The sequence below is a fragment of the Gymnogyps californianus genome, chromosome 2 (genome assembly GCF_018139145.2).
Source record: "Gymnogyps californianus isolate 813 chromosome 2, ASM1813914v2, whole genome shotgun sequence".
In the NCBI taxonomy this organism is placed as follows: domain Eukaryota; kingdom Metazoa; phylum Chordata; class Aves; order Accipitriformes; family Cathartidae; genus Gymnogyps; species Gymnogyps californianus.
The window spans coordinates 162651140-162677899 of record NC_059472.1 but is presented as its reverse complement, the minus strand read 5'-3'; the positions used below and the strand labels follow the sequence as shown (position 1 = coordinate 162677899).

Sequence of the window (26760 nt, the reverse complement as noted above, 5' to 3'; positions counted from 1 at the left end):
CCACATAAGGCTCAGAAATGAGGAGCACTGCCCTAAGAAAAAGGTAAGGAGAAAGACAGATGGGCTACACAAGGGCTTGGCTTTGAGACAGGTTTACTTATTATTATTACTTGTGCTTAAGAAGTTTTTCTTGAAAGATGTGACTGAAGACACCAGCAAAGTTAATGCAGCGCCCAGAGTGGGAAGGGGTGAAGGGAGCAAGAAGGCCAAAACTAAGGAAGAGCAGACAGAGCTGCAAGAGATGATACCTGAGACAGAGCAGGCCAACGTGACCAAGGAACTAGGAGGTAGAGAAGTCACCAGAGCATGCTGACTGGTGCCACAAGCCATTTGGGACCACTCCAAAGAGGGCAAACAACACGTACTGTCTCTACACGCCGCCTTCCATCAGGGACACGGACCCCTCTGCCACCTCTGCCCTCAGCTTCCAGCCCACAATTCCCCAACATGCTGCAGAACGCAGTCCTGCTCTCGTACTCACTTTACTTGTCTCTTGACTGTCAGGGTCAAAAGGCACCTGCTTCACTGACAGCTCCCGGCCAGTGTCAGCATCATAGCAGAGATAAACTTCCCCAAAAGCTCCTCTTCCGAGCAGCTTCCCCAGCCTCCAGTTCACAGGTGCCTGCAGGGCTACACGAGGAAGGTGAGGGTTGAGAGAAAAGCACAGCAGGGAGACTTCAGCATCAGGGTCCATCTGACCCTACAGAGTGCAGATCAGGCTTGCAATGAGCTCACCAGGGCAGGCAGTGAGCCACCCTCTCCCAGGGGCACCACGACAAACCAGTTTTAATTGCACTAGTGCTACTGGTTTGTGGGGGGGATGTCTCCCAGTCTGCATTAGTATAAAGCAGAAACAAGTCCCAGAAAAGTCACATTTCTTTAAGAGTCCTTCCTCCAAAAACTGCTTTCTTAGCCAATGTTGGACTTTCTCTCCTCTGCTGTAGGAGTGGTTAGCAGGATACAGCATGGCTAAGCAGCAACCCAGGCAGGGACCAGTAAAGATTTTTATCTCACTGGTCATTCCTAGCTTGTTATCCATCGCTGAACAGGCCCAGAATGCACCAATTTCTACAGCATGGGCAGTCTTGCAATACCAGAGCAGCCTGCAACACCATCTTTGGGTGCTGGGGAGATAGCAGTGTAAGCCAAGGAACGGAGCCTTTGGACACATTTGCTCCCACATCCCAAGTCTCCTGGAAGCTTCTGCTGCATGAGCACACTGACAGTCCAACACACAAGCAATTTTCTGCAACTCAGCAAGTGATGAACACCAGCTGACCCCACACATGCTCTCAGCTCAAGGCCAAGGTAAGATACAGTGTGTTGTATTAAATCTTCCTCATTGAGACATAAGCCAGCGCAGTGTGCCTCGTGTTGGGGGTGGAATCAAAGTGCATTCACACATGGTTAGCTTAGCTGACGCCCAGTAACTCAGCAGGTCATGGTAACTCAATTTTGTCTTGAGACCCGGAGGTCCTGAGACCTCAGACACTAGCGGCTTTGATTCACTTACAGTTCCTAGCTTTTGTAGGGGAGGTGCTGAAGACCTGCAGACCTTTTTCACAATTGTTCCACCATTTGGGCCTGTACTCATCATACTGCAAGGTGCTGAGCTTGCTGTCCCCGTTAAAGCTCTTGGTTCGGCTAGAAGGGACAAGCTGAAATAGGTTCTCCTGTGGGAAGTAACTCCTGGGGAAAGTCCTCCGGCCTGTAGGAGAGAAGGGGGAGAGTTACGGCAAGAACGCACACACCAGCTTGGATCTACCTATCACCACCTTCTCACATCACTGCCCAGATCCAGTGATGCACCTCTTCAAATTAAACAAGACAAGTTTAATGAAACTGAAGCAAAGCCCTGTGAACATTTTTAATTCAATTTAAGAGTTGTTAACAGCAGGCATTACATATAATGCAGATGCTTCCAGAGAGGTATGCAACAGTTTAATTACATTAGGGTTTTTGTTGGTTGTTAATCACAATTAAACTCTGAATAGGCAGGGATTTACACTGCAAATTATCCCTGCCATCCCCTAAGTCCACAATACAAATGACCACACAAGCAGTGCCAGATCTCCTGATAACTGCTTTCACAAGGGTGATGTCAGTGAGAGATGAAGTTCATTCTGGAAGGCTCAATATGCTGTCTGCATGTCCTCACTATTTTTTTTCCAAGGGAATTTGATTCTTATTCAGTTTTGCCTCCCACCACTTGCAGTCTCATACAGTGAAAGAAGGAGCAGCAAGAAGGTGATGGAGTGGTCCCCAAAGCTCAGAGCTCACCAGCTTAAAACAGAGATGTGAACAGATACTGCTACCCTGAAATTGCCAGGGGATTTCCTACAGCTCTGTGAGAAACCTGCTGTAAAGGTCACAAACCAGCATCCTCAAAAGCAAGCAATTTAGGGGAACAGAAAGGTTGATATTGCCAGGGATGAGAAATGCCAGTCATCCATGTGGCAAAGTTAAAATAAGTGTAAGCAGAGGAGGAGCTGAGCACTGACTTTCATACATGCTGTAGACGCTCAGCACTTCCCAAGAGCAGACCCGCAAGGTCTCACAGAGGATGCTCTTCAGAATACACAAGCGAATCCCAAATTACTTGGTGGTTCTCCCTTTATTAGAAACCTCTCCTTCCCAAGTCTCTCCAGTCCTAGGCACTGTCACAAGCAATCGAGATCCAGGACCGAGCACCTCCCTCCCTGACCCTCCATCATTTTCTTACCGTCACTGTAGTCCTTGCGACTTTGGGAGAGGTGGTACTGCCTCGGGAAGGTCCCACCTTTCCCAAACCTCTCGCAGAACGGAATGTCGAAATCTGACAGGAGGGAAGACGACATGTGTTTCTGAGATCAGGTCAGTATCAAATGCCCAGAGCGTTTCTTATGGGAAAACGTTCTGGTCTTCACGCTGAATTACAGGCAAGAACAAGGTGACAAGCTGTTCATTTACACGACCATACATTCCCCAAGGCTCACTCTGAAATCTGTCCACAGTCACACACCCCTTAGTGGAAAATAAGGGCTAGACACACTGGTCTTGGTCCCCTTAAAGCAAAGAGGTTTAACTGCTAACTTTATGGACCCTGGCCCACACTGTTCAAATACAAGGCAGGGGATTAACATAGACAGTGCCTGGTTTCCAAGACAGCACTAAACATCTTATTTGCACATGGAAAATGCAAAAATTAGCATGGAAACAGAACTGCCAGGCAGGGTCAGGCCCAGATCCATCTACTCCAAAACCGCTGCTCTGATATCAGCTATTTCCAGGGAAATGCAAACATCCAGCACTTGGCTAACACTGGACAATCTCTCCCCTCTTTCTTCTCAGATGCGACTCCTGACTTCTGAAAGCCAGAGACCAATTTATACCCCTAGAGCTCCAAACTTTTATATTTACTTTGATTAAATGCTAGAAAGATAGACTTAGGATATACAGAAGGGATTAAAGACCATCAGAGTTTAGATTAGACATGAGATTATGAGAGAGATGGATGGACACGCGAGATAAGGACGTATTTTTTTAATAAAAAAATGCAGCACAGGAAGCCATTGCTGGTAGCACTGAATAATTTGAGATTAAAATATCTGTCATTCCCCCCCCATCTTTCACCTCCTGTTTTTCCTCCATCCAACTCTAATGACACAGTCTGTTCTGATTGTTTGTTTGTCTTAGCCTGGGGCCAGCAGCCGCTCCTTGGAGACCATTCCTGGCCTCTGCTGCACTTCAGCATGATTTCCCCATTACAGCAGCGCGCAAGAGGAGCGCATAATGGCTGAAATATGGTCAGCAAGAAAAGCAACAAGGACAGGTCAAAAGGCTCTCGGCAAGCCACGTGTGAGCGACGATGCCGAGTGGTGTCTCAAAGCAAAATGCCTCCCCTACCACTAGGGATGTATTAAATTCTTCAGCGACGTGGACTGACTGCAGCTTCATCTCTACAGTTCAATCTAGAAATCCTGCCTCAGGCCAGAAATGAGTTATCATGCCACAGGCTGACTGCCATTTGCTCATTTTTAATAGTGAAAGTCATTACAATATTACAGTTTCCATGATTTAACCAGCTGGATGTTTATAAGTGATTAAGCGGTAATCTATGATCCTTGCAAGTTACCAATACACTTTCTCTAACAGCAGTTGCAATATCGCAGATTATTATTAATACAAGTGGAAGAGGTATAATTCCCTAGAGAGTCTGGGACTCGGGTTTTGCTATGTAGGAAGTCGGAATCCGGAAAGTGCAACTCACAGGTACTAACAGAGACAAAAGGTGATCCCACAAGGCTGTTTCCAGCTTGTCAGCACCTCGCAGTTGTCTCCAAATATAAGAGCAAGGTCCCCTCAGCAACTTCTTCCAACACAGAACTCATCTCTGATCTTTCAACAGCTTTACTTGCTTGCATCCATTTACTTCAGGGCCCTTGCTACCCCGTTTGGACTGTTGTTGCTGTAAATTGATTGCCGAACCAGGCCCAAAGGCTCTTCAGTGCTACCACTATTGCTGCAGAGCCAAGAAGTGTTAATGATGACAAGAGCAGCCCTGCTCGTGTTTGATGCTCTTGGTCTTTTGATTTTAAGAGAACATTCATGTTTGATCATTGCAGGGTCATTTTTGAAGTGTAACCTAAGCAATGGAGCTGGTTTGCTTGATTGTTTTTAATTACTCTTCACGCAGTGCCATCTCTCTAATAGCCTTTATCCGGTCTCTTTACTACATGCTTTTTATACTTTTAAGCAAATACAAACCTCCAAGAGTGCTTACCCATGCAATCAAGGCTGTCTTTGGGATGAGTCTTCCTTCCAGGAACAGGGGTTTGGGAAAAGGGAGGGCTGCAAAGGGATGAAAAAAAAAAAAAAAAAGGATACACTTCATTATATCAGAAAGGCTATGGAATGAATTAGGAAGTGATTACACACAGAAAGGACAGGCTATACCACAAGATGCACCGATCAGTCCAGTCTACCCAACTGAGCTCCCATCCTCAACCTGCACAAGGATGAAGATTGTTTTTTTGCTGGATCACAGCTTGTTCCTGTAGCAAACAAAAGGGATGCTGCAAAAAACACAGTCACCAGGCTGAAACAAAGCAGCCGAAGACCATAACACTTATGCACAAGATGGCACAGAAGGAGGGCTGCAGATTTCTCTTCCCTCAACGTCAAGTGTTCAACCGTGCAACTCTGCTTTCTATGAACATTGCTTAGTTGCTGCAGATGTACACACTGGAGTCCTGCAGTCACGCTTGATGCATGCGGGTCTCCTCTTCTCTGCAACATCATCCCCCACCTTCCTCACGCACGAGGGTCCATACCACCACTGGGCACACGCACCCTCCCAGGAGACCAGGAGGGAGAGTGCAGGATTGGTACCTCAAGGCTCAAGGTCTTTAAACTACATTGAGAGGATGATAAAGCACTGCAAGGGGATCTCAGCAATCCTAATTTCAACCCAGCCTCTGTAAGGGCCAACAGGGTGATCTGGACAAGTTGCTTTTCCACTCTCCCTTTTAGCTAAATGGGCATAGTAGTAGAAATCTGCTTTGTAAAGTGCTCTGAAATCTACTCACGTCAGAGCTGATTATGGCAGGTTTGCTACGGCGAAGAGGAATTTGTCATGTTATTTTTTAGCATCAGACTGGTCACCATGCCTGGTGACTAGCTCTGCTCTCTTGAGGCTAATGCCATCTCAAGCAATTGGCTGCAAAGGCTCAGCTACGTCTTTGCAGGAATAGTCACACTTACTCCTCTTTCTGCCTTTGAAGAATATAGCCGTCCTCATGCCTTTTCCAGTTCCTAGACCCCATGACTGAACACAGCTGCCTGCTTCTTTGTATGTCAAATCAAGCCATACTACCCTCTCGCAAACATGCCTAACAGTCTTCTCTCAGTTCACAGTAAAGTGTTACAACCAGGCCGTGCTCCTTCTGTCGTTCTTCCTAGCAAAGTCTATGCAAAAGCAAAGCTGAGGCATAGAGGCTGGGAACACAAGGAATCCAGCTTCCATACAGCCGTAACAATGAGCAAATACATCACAGGAAATTATTAAAAGCCACAAAAAGGAAATGGACCTTGATGCTGAGACAGATCCAAAGCGCACAGAGCTGCAAACCCAAAGCACGCTACAAAATCAAATCAATACAACGCAGACCTGTTGGAACACAGCCTTGATGCTGTATGGCAAAAGCAACAGGGGGAAAAAAAGAAAATCTTTGATGTAGATGGAAAAAAATATATACTGCTTCCCAAAAGGACACTGTGTCTTATACACAGCCTACCGTGCACAGCAGCAAACATACAGTTGCTGTGCACGTGTGAGCTTGGACCAACCAGCCGCACCAACTATTGAAAGGCAGCCTGTGTTAGTACAACGTGTCCTAGTTGCTTCCTGCTGAGAAGCTAAACTTAGTTGTTGCTCGTCTGGTATCCTCAGCACCTTGACTGACACATCTGTGGCTGCTGGCAGTGCACAGGGGCTGCCGAATTTACAAGTGGTCAACGGAGAGCAGACAGCATGCCTGACGAGGAAGAGGCATGTAGAGGCTAATGGACTATTGACCCAGTGACTGCAGAAAGCCAGAGGGGTAGGAGAGGGATCTGACCGAAGCAGAAAACCTGGGCACACAAAGCCAGGCTCTCCGCAGATCCCCAGCTACTTTGTCCAACTCAGATTACTGCAATTCAAATCATACTATCGCACAGCTGTCTGTGCTAGGATCTGGTTTTTAGCATTCAGAATAAATTTGTTTTTCTCAGGTGCATCCTCACCCCAACAGGAACCTCAGGGGATGCCGCTGACCCCACTCCCCTCCTGCTATGGAGTGGAGGCTGCATTTCAGCTTGTGAACATGGTGACACGCGTGACTCACCTGTCCACAGATCTGTCCAGTGACTGGCAGCTCCCAGACAGCGACTCATCGGGGCTGATGAAAGCTTCAAGCATCTGACAGTGAAAGAAAAGGGAAAACAATAAAACCACGCACTGTAGCTCTTCAAGTGCCAGTCCTAGCAGACCTCTGCAGGGTCAACAAGGCTCCACTGAAGCTGGCTGATTTACACCAGCTGATGCCAGCCCCAGTAGAGATGAGATCCAATCTAACAAAAGTTTTCTTCCCAGTGGAAATCTATTTATGATGCCCTCTTTGCATTATTGTTCTTTCCAACTGCTATTTGCTAGTAGGGAAACCGAGGCAAAGATAATTAGCACCCTGATGTTCAAACCATGCTGAGAAGCCAATGAGATTCAAAGTGCTCCAAGTATTTGTGAAAAAAATAATCAGGACGCAAATGATGTGCCCAAGGCCGAGTGGATATTGTGTGCCACAGCCAGGATCGCAGCCCTGGACTCCTGACTTCCCCAAGCTGCCCTGGCACACAAGATCAGCCTTCCTCTCCGGTGATAAGCGAAGTATCATCAGGGCTTTTGGCTGGAGGAACTGGCTTGGCTCTCACTAGCTCAGTGAGTCAAAAGCTGCATTTGTGTTGCTTCCTGGATGAGACATTGTACTGGACGGGGTTATTTATAGCTGATTAGTAACAATAGAGGTTTTGTATTGAGTGGCAAACCTAGGAGCTATGTGCACTTCTACGTGGAGCAGAGCTTGCTCAGGGCCACGCTGTGCTGCGGTCGGTACGATGCTTCCTCCCGGCTGCAGACCCACTGTGGACACTCGCTAACCCCTACTCCGCAGCCAGCCCCAAGCCCAGCTCGTTCCCAGGAAAGCTGAGGAACGAGGGTTAATCACCACGTGGAGTCACCCTTCGCTGGCTCCTGGACCCACATCACTCCTCCTTCCCTGTGTACAGCAACAGCCTCCCTTTCCAGGCGCTGTTCCTGCGTTAGACCTCCTCAACCGGTTGTCATAACAGCTCGCATTGTTTTGGCAGGACAGTCCCAATTGGAAAGTGCAATTTTTCTCTGCTTCCCAGTTTTTACCCTAAAGCCTCATCCTTCAAAATGCACTAGCCAAAGAGGAGCAGACCTCTGCTAGACCCCGCTCCCCACCTCTGCCAGCCATGCCAGGTCTCTCCCAGCAGTCAGAATAATGCTGAAGCAGACTCATTTCTCAAAAGCATAAAATTGGGAATCCAAGCAGGCTCCATACTCAGCCTCTGTTCATCTGCCAAGCTGGTCCCAAGGCAAAGACCACAGTTACATCACAGGCTTGCACAGGGGCATCCCCCAAAAGGCAGCAAGCACCAGCTTGTAAGTGGTTTTCCACGAGGCACATATGGAAGCTGCAGCACAAGGACATTCTGAGGGCAAAGCCCATATGGGGAAAAGCGTGGCTGCTCAACGAGAAGAGGGGAAAAAAAAAAAACCCAACCATCCCCAAATCCCCTTTTTCCCCGCATTTAATTTGCCAGAGAAGGGCAGCAGGCCACCCACAGCGTGATGCTGGGGGAAAGCGAGGAGAGCATCTGGGAACCTTCATCAGGAGCAGGCTCAGGGCTCAGCTAGTGCTAACGGAGCTCCATTAACAGCCAGTGGAGCTGCGCTGATTTACACCCACGGGGGGTTCATGGGGACCCTCCCCCTGCACGCACACACACTTTGTCTTAATCTTACCAAACGTGTTTGGAAGGCATGTGAAAACAATAGAAAGCCAACTTTTGGCTGCAAGGAGCACAAGATACATCTGCACTCTGACGCTGCCAAGACTCACCCGGAGTGACTTCTTATTTTATTAATGGCTGTATAATAAACCGTTGAAAACACAACTTTGCCATGGAAACACCGGCACAGCCTGCACACAAAAGCGAAGCTAGTGGGTGCTATTTGAGTGTTAGAAATGCACATCCCCCCAGGCAAGATCCTTGGGGGCTGTCACAGCAGCCTGCTGGAGTGAGCTTAGTGCCTTCTGGATGTCCGTCCATGTCCCTCCTGCACAGCCAGCCCTCCTGCAAATTGTGGATCCTAGTCCTGCCCTTCCAAGAGCTTTGCAAGAATGAACTGTGCACCCAGACAGCCCAGCTGACTTCACAGGACCTATACTAAGCTCTTCGGAGCTACAGCTTGAACAGAGATGCAAATGGAGAGGGAGGTGTAAGCTGCTCCCCCTCTGGTCCCTCGACACTGCAGAGTTTCCCCCATCGTGGGTACCAAATTGACTGGAGGAAGAGGTACTGCTCATCACTGTGCTGAAGAACTAGCTGCTCTTTTATTACTGAGGGACTGGAATATACAAACTCCTTATTAAGAGAGGGGAAAAACAACCATATATATATGGGGGAGAGACAGGGAGGCAAAACCACAGAGAGAGGCTGTGGGCAGAGCCAAGAACTGTAACCAGAGTTCAGGCAGAAACAGCACACGGGAAGCAGCGAGAGATGCTGACATCCCCAGACTGTTGCAATCACAGGCAATCGGTTGCTTGGCACGCTCCCTCGTGGTCCCTGGGATCCGGGAAGGCTGTGGCCACGAGGGCCCGGCAGCTGGCGTGCACGTGTGTCCCAGATCTACGCTCCTCCAGAGCTACCTGAGGTGCCTGAGCATGTTGCCATCACCACTGCAGCTGGCTTTTACGGTTCCTGAAAATCAGGCCCGCTGTTTCTTGAGCATGTCAAGCCCGAGGGCACCCATTCCTGGAAAAAGCTGGCCTGAGCCCCATGCACAGGGCCTGCTGGGGATTTAATAGTGGGAACAGCACTCACAGTGCAGCTTCCCTTGTGCCTAATGCTGTCCCGGTTTAACCCACATGCCCTGGCCCACTTACATTCTGATCCATGGTCTCAGGGATGAACTCGCCCTCACTGTTGATGCTGGTATAGGATCCTTGCCGAGCGATCTGCTGCTGCTCTTCAGGAACGCTCCCCGGGGGTGGAGAGCTCCGGCCAGTGTGCAGAGAGCCTAGGACACGGGAAAGGCACAGGTCAAGGAGAGGACTTGCCACATCCAAGTCCTTCCAGAGACGCTGTTCCAGTGATCACAGACCTGGAGATGCTGCTGGGTTTGAACTTGTGTGGAAGGGAACGGAGGAGCTAGAGACGCGATGCGCATCCTACAAAGCTTTTGCAACAGGGACGGTTTGTTACTGTGGGGCCACACAACATCTAGCAGACTTGGCCTTCAACCTACCCTGTGGATCCTAAGAGCTGTGCACTGTATCCAGGTGGTCTGTCGATGCCAGAAAGAAAAGGGCTCCAGAGTTTTCTTGTCATACAATCAGTCAATCTCAAAGCAAAACACAAACTCCAAGCCCACCTCCCCTCTTTGACCTCTGGGCATTTCCTCCCTGGATCACATCACCGCCTTGTTCAGCAGTCTGGGAAACAGCCCGGGTGAACTCGGTGCAACATCACTTAAACACTTCTTATATGGAAAACAATTTGCGCTCAAATACCTCTCTTCTCTCCCCCTTCCCTATACAAAAGCAAAGAGGAAGGAAAACCAGCCCTCAAATCCAAGAACCGCAGGGAGGGGAACAACCTACGGGATCAGCTCTCCTGCCAAGGGAGGGTTGTCTCCCCCGTCTGTAGCCCCAGAGGCTCCACGCCTGCAGCTGGCAGAGCCTCCACACCAGGCAGAGCCACCTGGAAAGCCCTGGGGCTTTGCAGTGCATTGTGCGCACCTCAGCACGGACAGCAAGGCTTTCACAGGCTCCCCCACAGGGCTCGTTTAGCAGAAGGGGGTTTCTATTTTGCACCTGGGAGAGAACTCCACAGCTTCCTTACGCAGACGTCCCGTTCCTCCCCCTTATTCCCCCAAATCCACCCTAACTGATTCCTTGTGCCTTTTCAGGCTTTAGGGATCGTTGCCCTCACTTGGCCCAGATGCACGGGCTTGTCTTTCTGCAGTCCCTCCCCTCCATCCCTGGGCTATCATCACTTCATGGCAAGGAACTGCTGACGGAGGTCCGTGCTGCTCCGTGCTGGAGCTTTAACCGGTCGGCATTGTGCAATGCGAGCCTTCACACAACACAACAACTTGTTTTTAAGCAGACTTCTAAAAAGCAAACATCCTTGAAGAGTTAGAAAGCACACAGAGATGCATTTCCTTACACTTCGTATCCATTTTTGTGGCACTCTTGCCAACTCTTTGGTTCATTACTACCATTTGGTAACAACGTGCCCAGGCTAAGCACAATATTGCAAGAAAAGGATACCGGGAAGGGGCCTGTCCCATCGTGAAAAGTCAACACTGATCAATCAGCACAACACTTCTGCCTCTTCTGCTGCTATTCTGCATCACAGTTACTGTGCCAGATTGATCTCTGGCATAAATCCATCAGCGTGATCAACACTAAAAATCCGAATCCCCACCTTTCACTTAAGCTGATATGCATCAGGAGCTTCTAACGTTAACAGTGTCACACCAGCATTAAAGATCACTAAATCAGGCTTGCTGGATTTATACCAAATACATAGATATCTCTGTCCCATGGTATGTCTTCCTCCACACTCCTTGCTCGGATTGTAAAAATAAAAGTCATATCGCTTTGAGTTACTTTTTTTCTTCTTCCTATTTTCTCCTTCACAGATTTCCTGCAGGATAAGAACACAGCGAAAAAAGTCCAACTGAAGTAATGCCAAGATCAAGGGGAGAGAATCTCTCGAGTGCTGCGGCGCTCATAATGAACTGGCTTTCCACCAGCCCTGAAAACAAAACCAGTTGGGAAGTACGGCATTCTCTCTTTGAAGATAAATAAACAAACGTTTAACCATTTAACAGTTCAGGCACCCTGGATAAATCACTGCATTATCACCCCCTCGTTTGCTTAGCAGATGTCAATCTAGAATGCAGCATAAGGACATTTGGGTGGCTCTTGCTCAAAAAAGCTGCTAGAGGATTTGGCACGGTGTAACTGCTGTATCTTAGCTCTGTTGAGCATTTCTGTTACTGCTACGATGAGATGTGGGTCTGCTCATGCAGTGCTGGGATCTCTTGCTGCAACAACCCACTCATTGCCCAGAAAGTCTTTTGACTCAGATTTTACAGAGAGCTGTACATGCCCTGTTTGAGTTTGAACCCAGGGAGTTAAATGAGATTTATCACAAGCGTAAAGACTTTGCATGATCTCACATTAAGCCTTTGCCTGTAACAACTACTCCCAGTCATCAGGTCAGTTGTGTTTGACCTTCCAGAGTCACATTTCCTGCCAAATACTGTAAAAGGGAATAAGACACTAGCCATTTCCCAGCAGGCAAGGAAGTTAAACAAAATGCTTAGGCTTTTGCACGCCTGGAAACTGCTGGATTGAACAAGATCCCTTTCAGCCAGGCTGTTTGGGTAGAAGAGCTGCTCAAAGTAATTTATGCAGCTTCACACCTCCAGGAGCACTGGTTGCTGCTGCTTCGCATCCATGCATGCCCATCCACCCAGGAGGAACATGGGGAGGTGGTGGGAGCAGAGCCCCGGAGCCCAAGGTTGATTTCTCCCTCCAGCCCTATCCTGCCCCATGAACAAAACCTCAGGCAATCTCAGTGCTGCTGGTGGCAGGGGAATGGAAAATAGGGGCCATGGAGAGAGCGCAACTGTGGTACTCAATGGCAGGCTTAATTCATAGTGGGGGCAACACAAGGCATACTGGATATATTAGATAATTCCTTCCACCCAGAGGAAGAGGAAGAAACAGACAGACAAGCCCAGATGTGCCTGTCTGACATATCACGGATGCTCTTCACGCTTGACCTAATACTCAACAGCAGTGGCACCAGGCAGAGAGAGGAGACCCCCAAGGGACTGTCCTCCTCGGGTCTACAGGATTACACGTCAGCTCCAGTCCTCAGACCCAGCGGGGATGGGGCAGGCCGCGAGGCACTTCTTTAAGCCAAATGCTGGCCAGATCTCAGCAGCTCTATTCAGGATTCCTGAACTCAGAGAAACTCCGCAGATTGGCACTGGTCGAGCATCTGACCTCAGTTACTCTTTGGAGCAAGGTGCTTTGGGAAGGGATTCCTGCTCCATGTTACACACACTAATGTAAAGCCATGTATTTGAGACTAGAGCACAGCATGTCCCGAGCAGGGTGAACCAGACCAGCACGGAGACTTACAGTCACTGCTGGCATCTACTGGGGTCTTTCATGTTCCCTTCTGTTATTTTTATTTAAGAAGTGTCTTTCATGCAGTATGTGCAGAGTTCGTGGTGCTGCACGTACAGCCAGCTCCCCTGTGCCAGGCTTGGCTTCCCTCCGCCTCCGTGTTCCCTGGCTTCACCCTTTCCCTGCCCTGGCAGGGCCTTCCCAAAACTTCATCCATCACTGCTCAGCATCAAGCAGGGGTCCCGATGGAGAAGAGAAGCACCTTAAAAGTCAGAGCTGGGGAGGGTTTGTTGGCAGCCGCCTACGCTCACAGCTGCAGCCATGGAGAGCCCAGCCCTAGGATGACGTCGCCGCAGAGCCAAACGAGGGACATGACATCAAGATGTGCCGTTCCTCTGAGCCCTGGCAGAAACACAGGGCTCAGGATGCAGCGGCACAAGAAGAAGAGATAAACCTGCAGGAAATTTCTCACTTTGTGACTGTCAAGGGGAGGTGTGAGCAGATGGACCAAATCTCCCTTGATTTCTTCTTTTTCAGTGGGACCCCTACAAGTCTCCCTCCTCTCCATGCTGATCCTCTGAGGATGGCTTCCTACATCTTGATTTAAGGCAAACTTTAGGGTACTTCTATACTAATAAGCAGGACAGAGCCCATTTTTTAGCCCTAAAGCAGCTGGCATGATGCACACAGCCAAATTCTCCTCCTCTTCTCAAAACAGAGGGGGTCTCATCCATCCCAACTCCTGCAACAGGTCCCTAGCCCATGCTACCCCGATTTGTACCTGGGCACTGCTGGGATGGCAGTCATTGGTACAGGGTTGGCCAGGGAATGTGCTAATGATTAAGCAATCTCATTAACAGCCAGCCAGTGCTCATGTCCTGGCCCTGTGAATTTAATGGCACAGATACCATCTCCAGGCCTTTGTCTCTCAGTCACCTGGCCACCCTGTGTACCAGCAAAGTCTTTGTACCATCCCTCTCCAGAGATCTGCATTCAAACCTTCCCCGCATGCTAGCAGGGGTTAGATGCTGCTGCACACGTGTCCAGGCACCCATGAAAACCTGGGCACCATCACTGCGGTGGCAATTCTCCGAGGCGAAAGTCCTGCTGTTCCCATGGCCAGTCCCTATTCAACAGCCTGGACCCAGCCAGCATTTGCTCCTGGTCTGGAGAGGGCTGGCAGGCACATGATGCCATGGCTCAGCAGCCTGGTTTGCCACCGTGGGGGAAAAAAAAATTAAAAAAAAAGCTTTTGGCAAATGTTTCCACTGAAATGGTGATTCTGGAATGGAGCTCTTGAATAATTTGTGGATAATGTTCTTAAACATGTATTTCCTCAAAGTAAATAAAAACAACTTTCAGTTATCTGAAAATCTAGAACCCAAAGAGATTTTAGCGAAAGTTTCCTGGCACTCAGCTGAACATTTGCAGATGCTGGTCACCAAGAGACTGGAATATTTTCCACTTCCCCCACCCACCCCCCCACCCCCCAAAAAAAGAAAGGGGGGAGGGGGGGATTTCCACTGAAAAAGTTTAGGGGAAAAAAAAAGGAAATATTGACTTTGCGTAAAGTTTTTCAGGGATATGGAGTGAAGATTTTTTCTGTCCAGCAGAAGCAAAAATAGCCAAATCTTCCCCAGAACATCTACCCCCGCTTCCAGTGTGCATGTGCCAACAACATGCAGTTTTATTATTTTTCACTGCTGCTAACATGGCAAAGTCAGTAGAAAAACATGAGACATCTCAGAAACACTGAGAACATGACCCTGAACCACCTTTTTTAACAAAGTCACTTTAAATCTCCTTTTAAATGTGGTTTCAAGAGAAAAGCTGAACTGAGTTAAGATCCTCTCTTGATAGCAACCACTCTGATGACAGCAGAAGCAAACACTGTGAAATACCTTGCAACTGCAAGTGAAGAACAGTTTCTCCCACAGAAATCCCAGCCTCTTAGGCTGCCTTTTGACTATCCACCAAGTTCAGTGAAATCCTCGGTTCAGGGAACCACAACGCAGGATCATCTCTCTCTGTCTATCGCCTGACGTTCAGTTTTATGCCCCATTTGAAACACTGCTCTCCCTTTCAGCTCGCTGGAATTTCTGCCCAGCTGCTAGATTACCCAGTTCTGACTCAGGAGGTCAAAAAAATGAATCTGCTGGATTGCGAACACCTCCTAAGCAGAGATGCAGTAGCTTCATGCAGACTCCAGATAACTCCAAAGAGAGGTCTGGTGTGCTGTTACCACGCAGAGGGTTTGTTGCCACCTCTTTTCAAACTAAGAGCAAGACTGACAGTCTGCATGGAAAAAAACCAGATGGATGACTGTAGCATGGGCTGGTTACCTTTGCTACCTAACTATGTAACAGCACCGAGGACACTGGTTTTGGTGCATTAGCAATCGGCATGCAGACCCTCCTGAAGATCCCAACGTTACCACACTCTGTATCCTACATCTGGTGCTGCCCAGTCCTTCTCCTCCATTACCTAGATTAAACCAGCATGTTACGCCCATTCCTCCACTCTGCTATTCAGGCATTCCCTCAAAATCCATCTGTACCTCAGGCTCTCACCCTTGCAGAGCTGATATCTCTTCCTTTATCTGCCTTATCTTATCTATAGGATGCTCTTCAAGGCAGTGACATCTCACAGTCAGTGGTGCGGACCTGGTCATGGACTCTCTTGGCATTACAGCAGCTCCAAAACAGTAATGAAAGGCCAAAGCAAGGCATAAAAGTTAGTAGAAAAGTCTAACTTTGCAAGAACTAATCTTCTCACTAGTACAGCTACACATGGAATCAATTCTGCCCATCATGCTCGGTTCACACATCAGTGACAGCTCCTGGTGCCACAGCTCTTCACTGGCTTACATTAACAGCTTAACAAGTGCCAAAAAAAGAGCAGCAGAGATGTTTTGCTCAAGCACAGTTTCTGCTAAGGCTCTGTGCCTTCCCATGTATTTGTATGTGCATTTCACTCAGGCTCATCTAGTGACTCTGCCAGACTCTGGGCAAACTCTCAAGAGCCATGTGAGCTAGAAAAAAAAAACCACAATAGAAAAAAACCAACCCTAGTACATCCAAACACCAGGCCCAAAGAGAGCTCTTGTACGTGTACCACCCACCCCTGGCTTCAGTAAGAGCTGGGCATAGCTGCACAAGGGGCTATACTGGACCTACCCTAGAAGAACATTTCCGATATATCATTGTCTGAGATGCAGCAAACCACAGGATATGTTATCAAGGCAGCACAGGCTATGAGACAGAGAAAGGGCAAATCCTTGGAGAAAAATACTCTTTTGTTGCACAGAGAAAAGAGTTTGGAAGTGTTTACTGCCATATAAGTACAGAGGATCTTTGGAGGATGAAGTATATCTTCATGTATATTTGTATAGGAGGGCCCCACTTTATTCAAGGCCTCTGATGCTGTAATTTCTACAGTTGTCGAATAATTGTACGAAAACAATAGGGATCTGTAGAAATTAGCCTGTAACCAGCACCCACAGACATGGCAGAGAACATTCACTGTATGACAAAATCATTAATCCTGCCTATAGGTTGTAATACGAATAATTACATCCCTGCTATACAGTCCTATGGGCTGCTTTACCAGTTCTGCACAAGGCACCCTGCTCTCTACAAAATCCTACAAGGTGCTCCACACAAAAGGTCCTACAGACAGCTTATCAAGAGTACCTGTCATTTCAAAAAGCTCAGAGTATTTTAGAAAGCAAGAAAAGCATAAACTCAAGCACAGAAAACCAAAGAAAAGACCACACAAGGCTACGAACAAACTCTAGTCCCTGCAGGGCTGTAGGCATTTGCCAGCCTGGCTTCAGAGGCTGCAGGTATCTACTCCCAGCATCTCCGAAGGAAAGGGATGCTCCCCTTCATCTGCAATGCAACCACTGCGAAACACTGCGCACATCCACTCTCCTGAGAAACCACAAAAGCAGCTACCACAGACTTCATTTCACCAACAAAAACAGATTGGTGGCATGGAGACAAATATTTGGTCCTTACGTGGTGAAGCTGGTCCCAGCTCAGGAGCTAAGGAACCCAAGCCCATTCAGCTACATTATTCTGCTAACTGGGAAAGGAGGAGAGATGCTGAGAGAATGACGACAGATGGTTAAAGAAATAAGTACGTCAAGGTCTCAAAAAGCCTTGGCTTTCTATAGATCCTCACTCTTCACTTTGATAAAGCTCAGTAGCATTGAATTCACTGGAGATTTTTATCACTGCATTTCACCCCTCAAATTACACCTCAGATCCCCTGTTCTTCTTAGCTTTCATGCCCAACATGACTCTCTGCTCAGCACAACCTCGTCTGACCTGTGCAGCTTGCAGAGTCTCTTCCTCAGGCTGAGGGTAAGCAGCAACTGCACTGAGTTACTGGTGGGAGACATCAGGGTGGCCGTCCAGACTGTAGCAGCTACAGGGTCGTGACAGAAAAGAGAAAGGGGATGGTGGCCAGCTTGTAATAGCACAAAACACCCCACAGAGCATCGCATTTCACTGACCTGTTGAATACTTCCGCGTCCTCTCGGAGTCTTTGTACAGGGATCCCATGATATCACCCATGGATCTGGAGATCCTCATTTCATGCTGTTTACTGTTGTTCGGCTGGAGGAGCTGGTAATCAGACAAAGGGAATGATCAGACTTGGCCAGAGCCCTTTTGGACAGACCATGTGAAACCCTGTATTTGGCTCCCCATGACCATATTACCCAAGAACTATTAAAAAAAAAAAAAAAAAGGCATGCACGTAATCTAGAGTGATCCAAAAATCATTCACAAACAATTCACATCTGTTATTAAAATACTCTAATAAGATTAAGCTCCAGTTGGTAATGGTAAATACAGATACTTGACATAAAAGACTGTTCCCGCACTGCATTATCTCCAGATAGACAGACTGATCCCTGGCCTGAACCCAAGTTTGCAATCCCAAAATCAGAGCCTCTCCTCCATGCTCCCTGGACTTCAGCGGCAGCCTAGGCACTGCAGAGGTTCCTCCGTAACACAGCAGAGGAACACAGAGTGCAAGATGAGGCTCTGCTAGGGAAGACAGGTAAGGGGGAGAGCAAAGAAATGCATATCCAGCTGGTAACTTAAACGGTAGTGGCCAAGTCTCACTAAGGTAACATGCTACAGGGCACTGTGATTTTGTGATAATTTTATGTATGACCTTGGAACCGTATGTTCTTACATGCAGGAGCACGGTTACATGCTTCAGGAAGAGATGGACTTACTCTCAAAGGTACGCACGAATCTACCTGGCTTCCCTGCTCTTAGTAGCTGACTTGCAATACTGCTATGTTCCCACAGTTGCTAGGGCAGATTGCCCCATTTCTGCCCAGGATTTAGGAAACCCCAACTGATGGTTCAGTTTTCCCCTGGGACTCTGGTCCCTGCACTTTCTGAGAGCCTCTCAAAAGGAGCGGAGAAGTTCCAGGAGCTGCGAGCACCAGTGGTAGCATGAGGACAAGCACTATGAGTTTCAAGACTCCCAGTCTCTCCAGTACTTCTAGGAAATATAAAGAAGAAACGGAGTTGCAACATCTGCAAATCCCTTGCTTTACAGCCTGTGCTTGGGGCAGCACGACATGTGCTTTGGCAAGACACTCTGTGCAGGCGAGGTCAAGCCAACAGGCTTAACTGCAAAACCACTGAGCTCAGGAAAAACAAATAAATAAATATGGAAAAAAAGACAGTCCTGCACGAGACCAAAGGATTCTCCAGTTTGCTCTTCCTGGCCTTTAGTACTGCAGCACCACATGGAGGGAACGGTCCCCACACTGCCACCCAGCATGGCAAGGGCCAGGGCATCACCCTGTATATGGAGCAGAGGCTACAGAGGAACGGTGGCAGCATCCCTAGGCAGAAAGCTCAGGGGGTTTCTCTTGGGGTTTAACCTTGTTTGAGGATCAGTACGGTATTTAACCCTTCACAGGATGCAGGAGGAGCTAGAGGGAGCTGAGCTCAGTCTCTGGGCTGCCACCACAGGAGGATTTCCGAGCAGCTGAGCCAGAGCAGGGCTGACCCCCCTCATGACCAGCTTGCCCTCTGCTCTGTACCGCCAGGAGAGTCGTTTCCACTCCCCAACACAATAACAAGGCATCTCGCTCCGGACACAAAAGAGCAGAGAAGGTGAAGGACTCACATTCGCTTTCTTTGGAGCGCTCACAAGGATCCGCAGGCTCTTCAGGGAAGGGCTCAGCTCCAACTGTTCCATCGCTTTGTCCAAATCTTCCTGGGATTTCAGCGGGATCAGGAGCTGGAAGGGATTGAACAAACACCGGAGCACGGCACTGTCACACTTTTGGGTAAACAGAGGAAGCCAGATCCTTGCAGTGAGCAGCTTGGGAATCGGGGGATGAGGGAGGAACCCGAGAAGGCGGATGGAAAACAGAGCCCCCATGCCCTCCAGCTCGCCAAGCTCTAACGTTTTCTTCCAAGTTCTCATCTACCAAGGAACAGACGCAAAAAATCACAACAAAAAGCATCTGCAAGGAGAGAACTTAAAGGTCACATCACCAATTCAGCTAGTGGGAAGAGAAGAGGGCTGAGACGAAACCGTAGGCTTGCTGCCTGCTATTCTGGGGAGGCTCCGATCTTGGAGTTTGTAGGCAAGACCTACTGCTACCCAGCCCAACAGCCCCACACATTCTTCCTGGGTGTCTTCGTGGGAAGACGGTCATGCAGTGGTGCTCCAAGAAAGCAGCGAGCTGCACCTAAGGATTTACTCTGGTAGATCCTCAGTGGCCTTCCCTACTGCTGCAACCTGTGCTCCTGCACACTGACACAGTCTTCCTAGTGTTTGGGCATCAGGCAAAATCAGGGAACATCTCACAAATAAGAGTCTCTTCCCTTTTGATGTGAAAGGTGTACATTGCTCTCCCTCCAAGAACCACTTGTTTGACTCCCAGCAGGTCAAATTCAGCTTCTGCCCTTTATAATGTAAATAGAACAGAGCGCTACACACTGCCGCGTTTATCAGGCAGCTAAAGGTCCTGATGTTTTCCTGGTAAGTCGCAGACTATTGCCCTCATATCTCCAGAGGGAATTTGACCCTCCTGACACTGCTGTGTGGTGTACCACGTCCTGCAGACAGCCTGCAAAGCTTCCATCACCCAACACAGCTGCACTTGAGAGGGGCTCTGTGGCCTTCTGCTGCCCTGGGTGAAGATTAAAAACACAACTTTTTGCCCCTCATTCAGGGGCATTCTGCCTAATCTCATAAAAACCAGGCCTCAGCCTCTGTAGGTTGCCTCGGGCATTGGCACTGAATCCAGCCAACACAGCACATGTTATACTCATGCCTGTGCCAAAGTACACAGCAGTTCCACCTACCAAAAGAGACTGAGCGGCCACAGCTCCCAGTAGGCTCTTACTGGTCTCACTGGGAGCCACAACCGCCCAGAACTCCTGAAAGGCAGCTCAGCCCTCTGGGCGATCAGGGTTCATGCCAGCAGCCACAGCAAACGCACCTTAGATCAACCGCCACAGAAGACGACACTCAAAAGCCGCCTGTGTCTACCTTTTTGATCCCAGGATGTTTCCAAGGGTTTGGCTGTTGGCCCGTAGGCAAATACGCCCCAGACTGTGTGCACTGAGGCTAGGACTTTGGGGATGACCAGGTCAAGGGAAAACTGTGGGCCCTGGCCAGACATGAGGTTTCACCTCGGGAAACTGCTACAGTCACCTCCTCCACCCAAGGACCACAGCCTGAGCCTGCCAAGCTCCATCTTAGATGTCCGCGTGGCTGCTGTTTCTACAGTGTGAGCACCTCAAGGTTTGGATTGAGTTTCTCCTCTCCTGTGTGCTAGGAAGGTTATCTTTTGTTCCCATTTTGCAAACAGGGAACTGAGCCATATGCAGGCCACCTATTTTATAGCATAAACATCAGGCTTAACATCATCGTCATAGAATCATTTAGGCTGGAAAAGACCCTTAAGATCATGGAGTCCAACTGTTAACCTAACACTGCCAAGTCCACCACTAAACCATGTTCCTAAGTGCCACATCTACATGTCTTTTAAATACCTCCAGGGATGGTGACTCAACCACTTCCCTGGGTCAGCCTGTTCCAGTGCTTGATCACCCTTTCAGTGAAGAAATTTTTCCTAATATCCAATCTAAACCTCCCCTGGAGCAACTTGAGGCCATTTCCTCTCATCCTATCACTCGTTACTTGGGAGAAGAGACTGACACCCACCTCGCTACAACCTCCTTTCAGGCAGTTGTAGAGAGCGATAAGGTCTCCCCTCAGCCTCCTTTTCTCCAGACTAAACAACTCCAGTTCCCTCAGCCGCTCCTCATAAGACTTGTTCTCTAGACCCTTCACCAGCTTCGTTGCTCCTCTTTGGATGCGCTCCAGCACCTCAGTGTCTTTCTTGTAGTGAGGGGCCCAAAACATCCCACCAAGAAAGCCAAGCTCCCGCAGCTGTGCATAGTAGGTGGTCCTGCGCTTACACCTACCTTAGGCACCCAGCTTCGAGATACTAAAAGCCAGGTCTGCAAAGGGGCACTGCAACAGCTCAGTTTAATGCAACCTGCTGTTCTGTAGAGTTTACAGTCCCAAATTAGATACCCAGGACCTCTATAGCTTGCATGGGAGAGTTAGATATCCAGAAATGGGATTAACAGGTGAGAAAAGGAAGCTGCCAGGTGTAATTGCTGGAAGCAGTGGTAATTGCTGAGGAAAGACAAGGCCAGTTCTCAAAAGATATTTAAGCAATGAACTCCAGGATGAGCTAGGAGCGCTCTTCTGCTGTAAGGTATGCAAACGTGGTTGAGAAATTTCTACAAAAAGACAGAAAAAGAGACTCTAGAGCAAAGCATTTAGCACATTCACCAAGGAAGAGGGATAATCAGGCTGTGCACCCTTTGTCTGAAAACTATTTATTTATTTGTGTGTAGGAAGAAGATTCCAGGAGGAATTCTTGAGAAAGCCTTGCTCCAGGATATCCTACAGGCTGTAGGGGCTTGAGTTCTCAACCGAACCAGATGTGGAAAAGTTCAGGAAGATGTCCCTTACCTCCCAAGCAAGGGACCTAACCAGCTGGGGGGCTTAGAGAGAACACCAACACCAGTCTTGTCTGGGCTGGGCCTCACAAGCAAGGCTGGAAACAGATTCCCAGTCTGGGACCGGGCTTGGACATGAACGAAAGGACAGTACTCACCAGGTGGATATCAATTATTCAGGGCTTTCAGTAGGTCCATGGAATAAATGGTTAGACCGTGGCTCATGGTTAAACTTTGGGATCTGAATGAATCACCCATGTTCACAGCAGACATCAGACAAAGATGGTATTGAATATGTCTCCCAAATGCTGTGCAGCTGTCCTCAGACAGTCTGCTTCCTTAAGCAGAAGAGCTGAACAGATACTCTCTTGGTGCACTGCTTAACCCTCTTGAAGTTCACAAGGGCTCCACAGGTGCATCAAGCAGACAAGCCTACTCTCCTACACTCACCCAAACAGAAATGAGAACGGTGGAGAGCTGCTCTCCCTTGTTTCACCACCAAGCAGAATTTGACTCTGAACTGCAAGTATAGTCCCACTGCTCATCCATCCCTTTACTGAGCTCCTCACAAGTGTTCAGAGCAATCCCTCAGCTGCTGCTTTGAACAGAATGTTCTGCAGGTCACTCCATCTCACTCCAATATCACAATATTAACACGTTTGCATGCCTGCTTCAGAGGAGCCAAAAACATCAGGGAGAAACTGCCCTCCTGTAAAAGGGACTGGAGCCAGTATTTAGCTTGGCTTTACCTATTACCCACATCTGGCAAGTAGATTTTGCTCCATTTGGCTTCCAGACTGTGGCACATACGGATATCAAGAACAGATATCTACTAGGCATGGAACTAAATATAGACTCATGCAGAACCACGGAAGTAATTGCCAGGGTGCGTTTCCAGTAACTGGGTTTATTCTGTCTACAGAGTGAGCAGCCATGATGAACGAAGTTTACCTACGCAGAAGTTTCACTAAATAGAGCTTATTAGACTTTCTTCTTGCTTTCAAATAGTATACTCCCCTACAGCCTAATGTTTTAGTATGGGACTTGGTAGTCAATCCATTGCAGTCTAAGAAAGTGAGTGCAAAGGGTGAGTTTTCGCCGACTACAACAGTATTGCTAGACCTCGCTCTGTAAGACACTGCAGAAAGCCAAAGAATAGTAGGAAACAGGGTTGGGGAAAAGTCTGAGAGGTCAATTAGTTCATCTTCCTGCCCAATGTGGGACCAACTGGCATCAACAATTCTCGACAAATGTTTGTTAAATATGCTTTTATCTCCTCCCCCCCATAATGGAGCTTCTACCACTTCCCTAGGCTTTAACTCTCCCTAACCTTCTGAAATGATGCTGAGGGACAGCCTCAGAGGAGACAAGCAAGGGGAGGTCAGAAGGGAACTGGTGGCACACCGAGGTTCAGTGTTCTGCCCAAGGTCACATCACAAGTTGGTCATGGAGATGGGACAAACGACAAGGTAACACTTAGTCGGACCTGGAGCAGCTGTTCAGCAGTGCATACAGATCAAATTCAGACAGAGCATTTGCCACAGAAGCCAGTCTTTCAATCCATAACACAGCCAACTGTCTAACAAACACCACACCGTGCTGTCCGTGGCCAGGCCAGATTTTGCTGTCCCGCTCATCAGAAAGATGAGCCCAGCCTAGTACTAACACGCAGACATGCCCCATGCGGTACACCCACGGCCAGGCCCCGCTATTATCTATACCAGCCCAAGCCCACTGATTCCATGGTCCCACCAGGATGTGATTCATGCGTGCCCCTGCTCCACCCAGCTGGCGTGCTCGTCTCGCTGATCTTGGCTTCAAGACTCGTGCTTCACCAGGACAGGGACTGCCACTTAGTAAGCTTTTGTAGGGGCCTGTTGACCTCAGTGTAATTTTGGTCTACAAGGTGCTACTACAAGAGAAACATCTGATAGCAACAAAGAATTACTGCACAGTTCCCTTTGAGCATGACGAAAGGGTGAAACATTTAATTGTAATGAGTCTGTGGTCAGGCTACCTCTGAGACTTGCAGTCATGAGACTCAAAAACCTGACCCAGAACGCACTAGGAGCCAGATGCTGGCGTGTCACCACGTGGACATGTAGGCTATCTCCCCGAAGGCCACTTTTGTCTGTTTATAGTGTTTCCACAATAACAACCCTGAATTACTACTGCTCAGAGCTCTTCCCAAAGGTGTGGGTTCTTACAAGGAGGAATTTTTATCTATAGAAAAACAAAACACTAAAAGTTGTCTTTAACCCTAAGAAATCAGGAGTACCCAACGGCCTGCTCATGGTCCTGCTATGTGCTGTGCACATGCCCAGGAAGACAGTCTCTAACATAGGATAAAATGCATTTTTTAAGCTTCTGTTTGCTGCTGTTGGAAAGAATTCCTCTTCCAGTGGAAAGAAACCTGGAATGAAATGAGTCATTCCTGGAGAATTCAATGGCAGGCTTTTCCCGGGAGGGCTGTCAGAGAATGCCCAAGATTAGAAACCTAACTGCATTCAAAGCCAAAACCCAGCGGACACTTTGGTATCATGAGGTACCTATTATAAAAAAATAGCAACTTTTTTGTGGATCAAATCTCCATTGAAACAGAAGGGAGGAAAAAAAGAAAAAAGGAAAAAAAAAAAAAAGAGAGAAAGCTCTCTTCACGACCTCTCTCTCCAGTCATACTTTAATGAAAGGCTGTTAGTCATTTGCAATTAATACTCGAACAAGCAAGCTGTCAGGAAAGATCCAAAAGAATTTGTGTTTAAAAGCCCACCTATTTGTCATCTGGCCCTCTCCTCCTTCCCAAAGCCAAACCCACCTTGAGAGTCCAGGGGCTCCAGTCGCCTGCCCAGCTCATGGCAAGATGCCTCACAAGAAAACACTGAGCACACCAAAACAGATGCCAAGGATTGCCCCCTTCTAGGTGAAGGCCCTCATCAGTACCCTCCTTTCAGATACAGTGCTGGGCTCAAAGAAAAAGTTGGAAAAACACAGTGGCCTATGTTATGAGGAAGGTTGGAGAAGAAAGGTCTTCAAGCCTGCAAGGATGGCAGAGGGAGGGTTTCTTGGCTGCTTGTATGTGGCCACAGCACCTGCTAGAGGAACCTTCAGTGATGCACATGTCACTGCAGATGTAACCCCAAGAACATGCACATTGTTCTGGGGTTTTGGGGTGAAACAAAGCCAGTGCTAGATAAAAGTACACTGTGTTAGCAGTGCTGTCCCTCATGCTCTGGACCACACCATGCTCCTGCAACTGCCCCCAAGATGGGAAGGCTTCACATCCAACCCAAGCACGCAGTAGCCTACAGTCACTTCATGTGGCTCTCAGGAAAGCCATTTGGTCTCAGCTGTTCTCCTCTCTGCCCTGTGTGTGCTCTTACCAGCCAGACATGCTCTGAAAGTTGGTCCTAGTGCCCCAAGGATGTTAATGGGAAAAGATCTACCGCTGCTCACTGTGCAGCTGAACTGACAATGTCTCCGTCATCTCAGTTACTTAATTCCTCCCCCTGTTTGAGTTAGGGGGATTTTTTTGTTCTGGGGGAAAGACAATGTTCCTGTGTCACCATTTAATAGGCCTTAATTGAAATAATTTTGAGAAGGGAAAAGCCTGGCTTGGAGTCTGAGAACCCAACTGAGCTGTGTCAAGACAACAGCTCTTGTACGCTTACTAGCTGGGAACCACAAAATAAGATTATTTTTCTTCACATCCACGTACAATGCTAAATTAGGGCCTTAAGAACAAACCACTGCTCAATTCTGAAGTGAGCAACAGGCACCCTAAAACTTCCCCTTAGCAATAAGGAGAAGAGTACCTCATTGTTCACACAGACTAAATCCATCGTCTGTCCAAAAGCATCCGTGACCTTCTGCACCACTTCTTTGAATTTGACTGGTCTTGGAAACTGGATAATCCTGTATACACAAACAAATACAACAATAGTCTCAATTTAGTAGAAGAATACTGGAATTTGGGATTAGACTGACAATTCAGAAGAAAGGACCTGTATTCTTCTATCACGAAGCATAAAGCTTGCTCCTTGCTTTTACACTCATAGAAATGCTGCTCGTCTGCTATGCCCAAGAGGGGATTTGACCTACCCTGCAAGAATATCTATCAAAAATCTTAGTGCAGCTCCTCTGTTCCTCCCTCTACTGTGAGGTACAGGTGGAAAAGAAGAAAGTCCAGCAGCCCTTCACTGGAGAAGACCCAGGATCAGGCACTGGTCAGTGATTTATCATCTCCATTTTCAGCAAGTGGCTCTGAATAGGGAGGAGGGATGGAAGAGAGAATGATGCAGTTTGACATCCTGTGACTCTTCTGTACCATCACATGCAGCAGCTCTACAGGTACATATCAGCAGGTACAGTCTGGCCCTACAGTAACACTACTTAAATTTTCTTTGGCTTTAACATGCAACTTGGACCATCAGCCTGTGAGTTTCCAGCCCTGTGTCCTGCCCTGCCACAGTCACCGAGCACCAAGCAGAGGTGATTCCATGAAAATGTCAAGCAGGGAAGGGCAGGCAAGCTTTAACTCCCAGCTCTATTTTTATGGGACCCATGCCCAAAATCTGGTTATCTTAAGTAAGTGTCATAGGCTGCTAATCAAAAGGACACATTTCTGTAGAGTTGCAGCTCAGCTGTGGTTCAGCATGGCTCAAGAATTAAAAAGAGAAAAGGATCCAAGTGCGCACCCTATGTCCCTGGTAAGAGGCATTTAATGACTTCCAGCTTGGAACCACTTCGCCTGCATG

General features: G+C 48.1%; 1 protein-coding gene across 2 annotated transcripts in view; it reads right to left on the bottom strand.

Moving 5' to 3' along the window:
- The window catches only part of LOC127013622 (mitogen-activated protein kinase kinase kinase 3-like), an 83940-nt gene that overhangs the window by 8017 nt on the left and 49163 nt on the right, over window positions 1-26760 (bottom strand). The window contains exons 5-13 of one of the 2 annotated variants that reach the window (XM_050892576.1): window positions 25819-25918; window positions 19143-19256; window positions 17500-17611; window positions 9714-9847; window positions 6867-6940; window positions 4763-4830; window positions 2723-2815; window positions 1514-1708; window positions 482-630 (exon numbers count right to left, since the gene is read on the bottom strand). In XM_050892576.1, the coding sequence (XP_050748533.1) occupies window positions 482-630; window positions 1514-1708; window positions 2723-2815; window positions 4763-4830; window positions 6867-6940; window positions 9714-9847; window positions 17500-17611; window positions 19143-19256; window positions 25819-25918 (1039 nt within the window). The remainder of the gene's footprint in view (window positions 1-481; window positions 631-1513; window positions 1709-2722; window positions 2816-4762; window positions 4831-6866; window positions 6941-9713; window positions 9848-17499; window positions 17612-19142; window positions 19257-25818; window positions 25919-26760) is intronic. The other variant, XM_050892577.1, reaches the window with a different exon arrangement.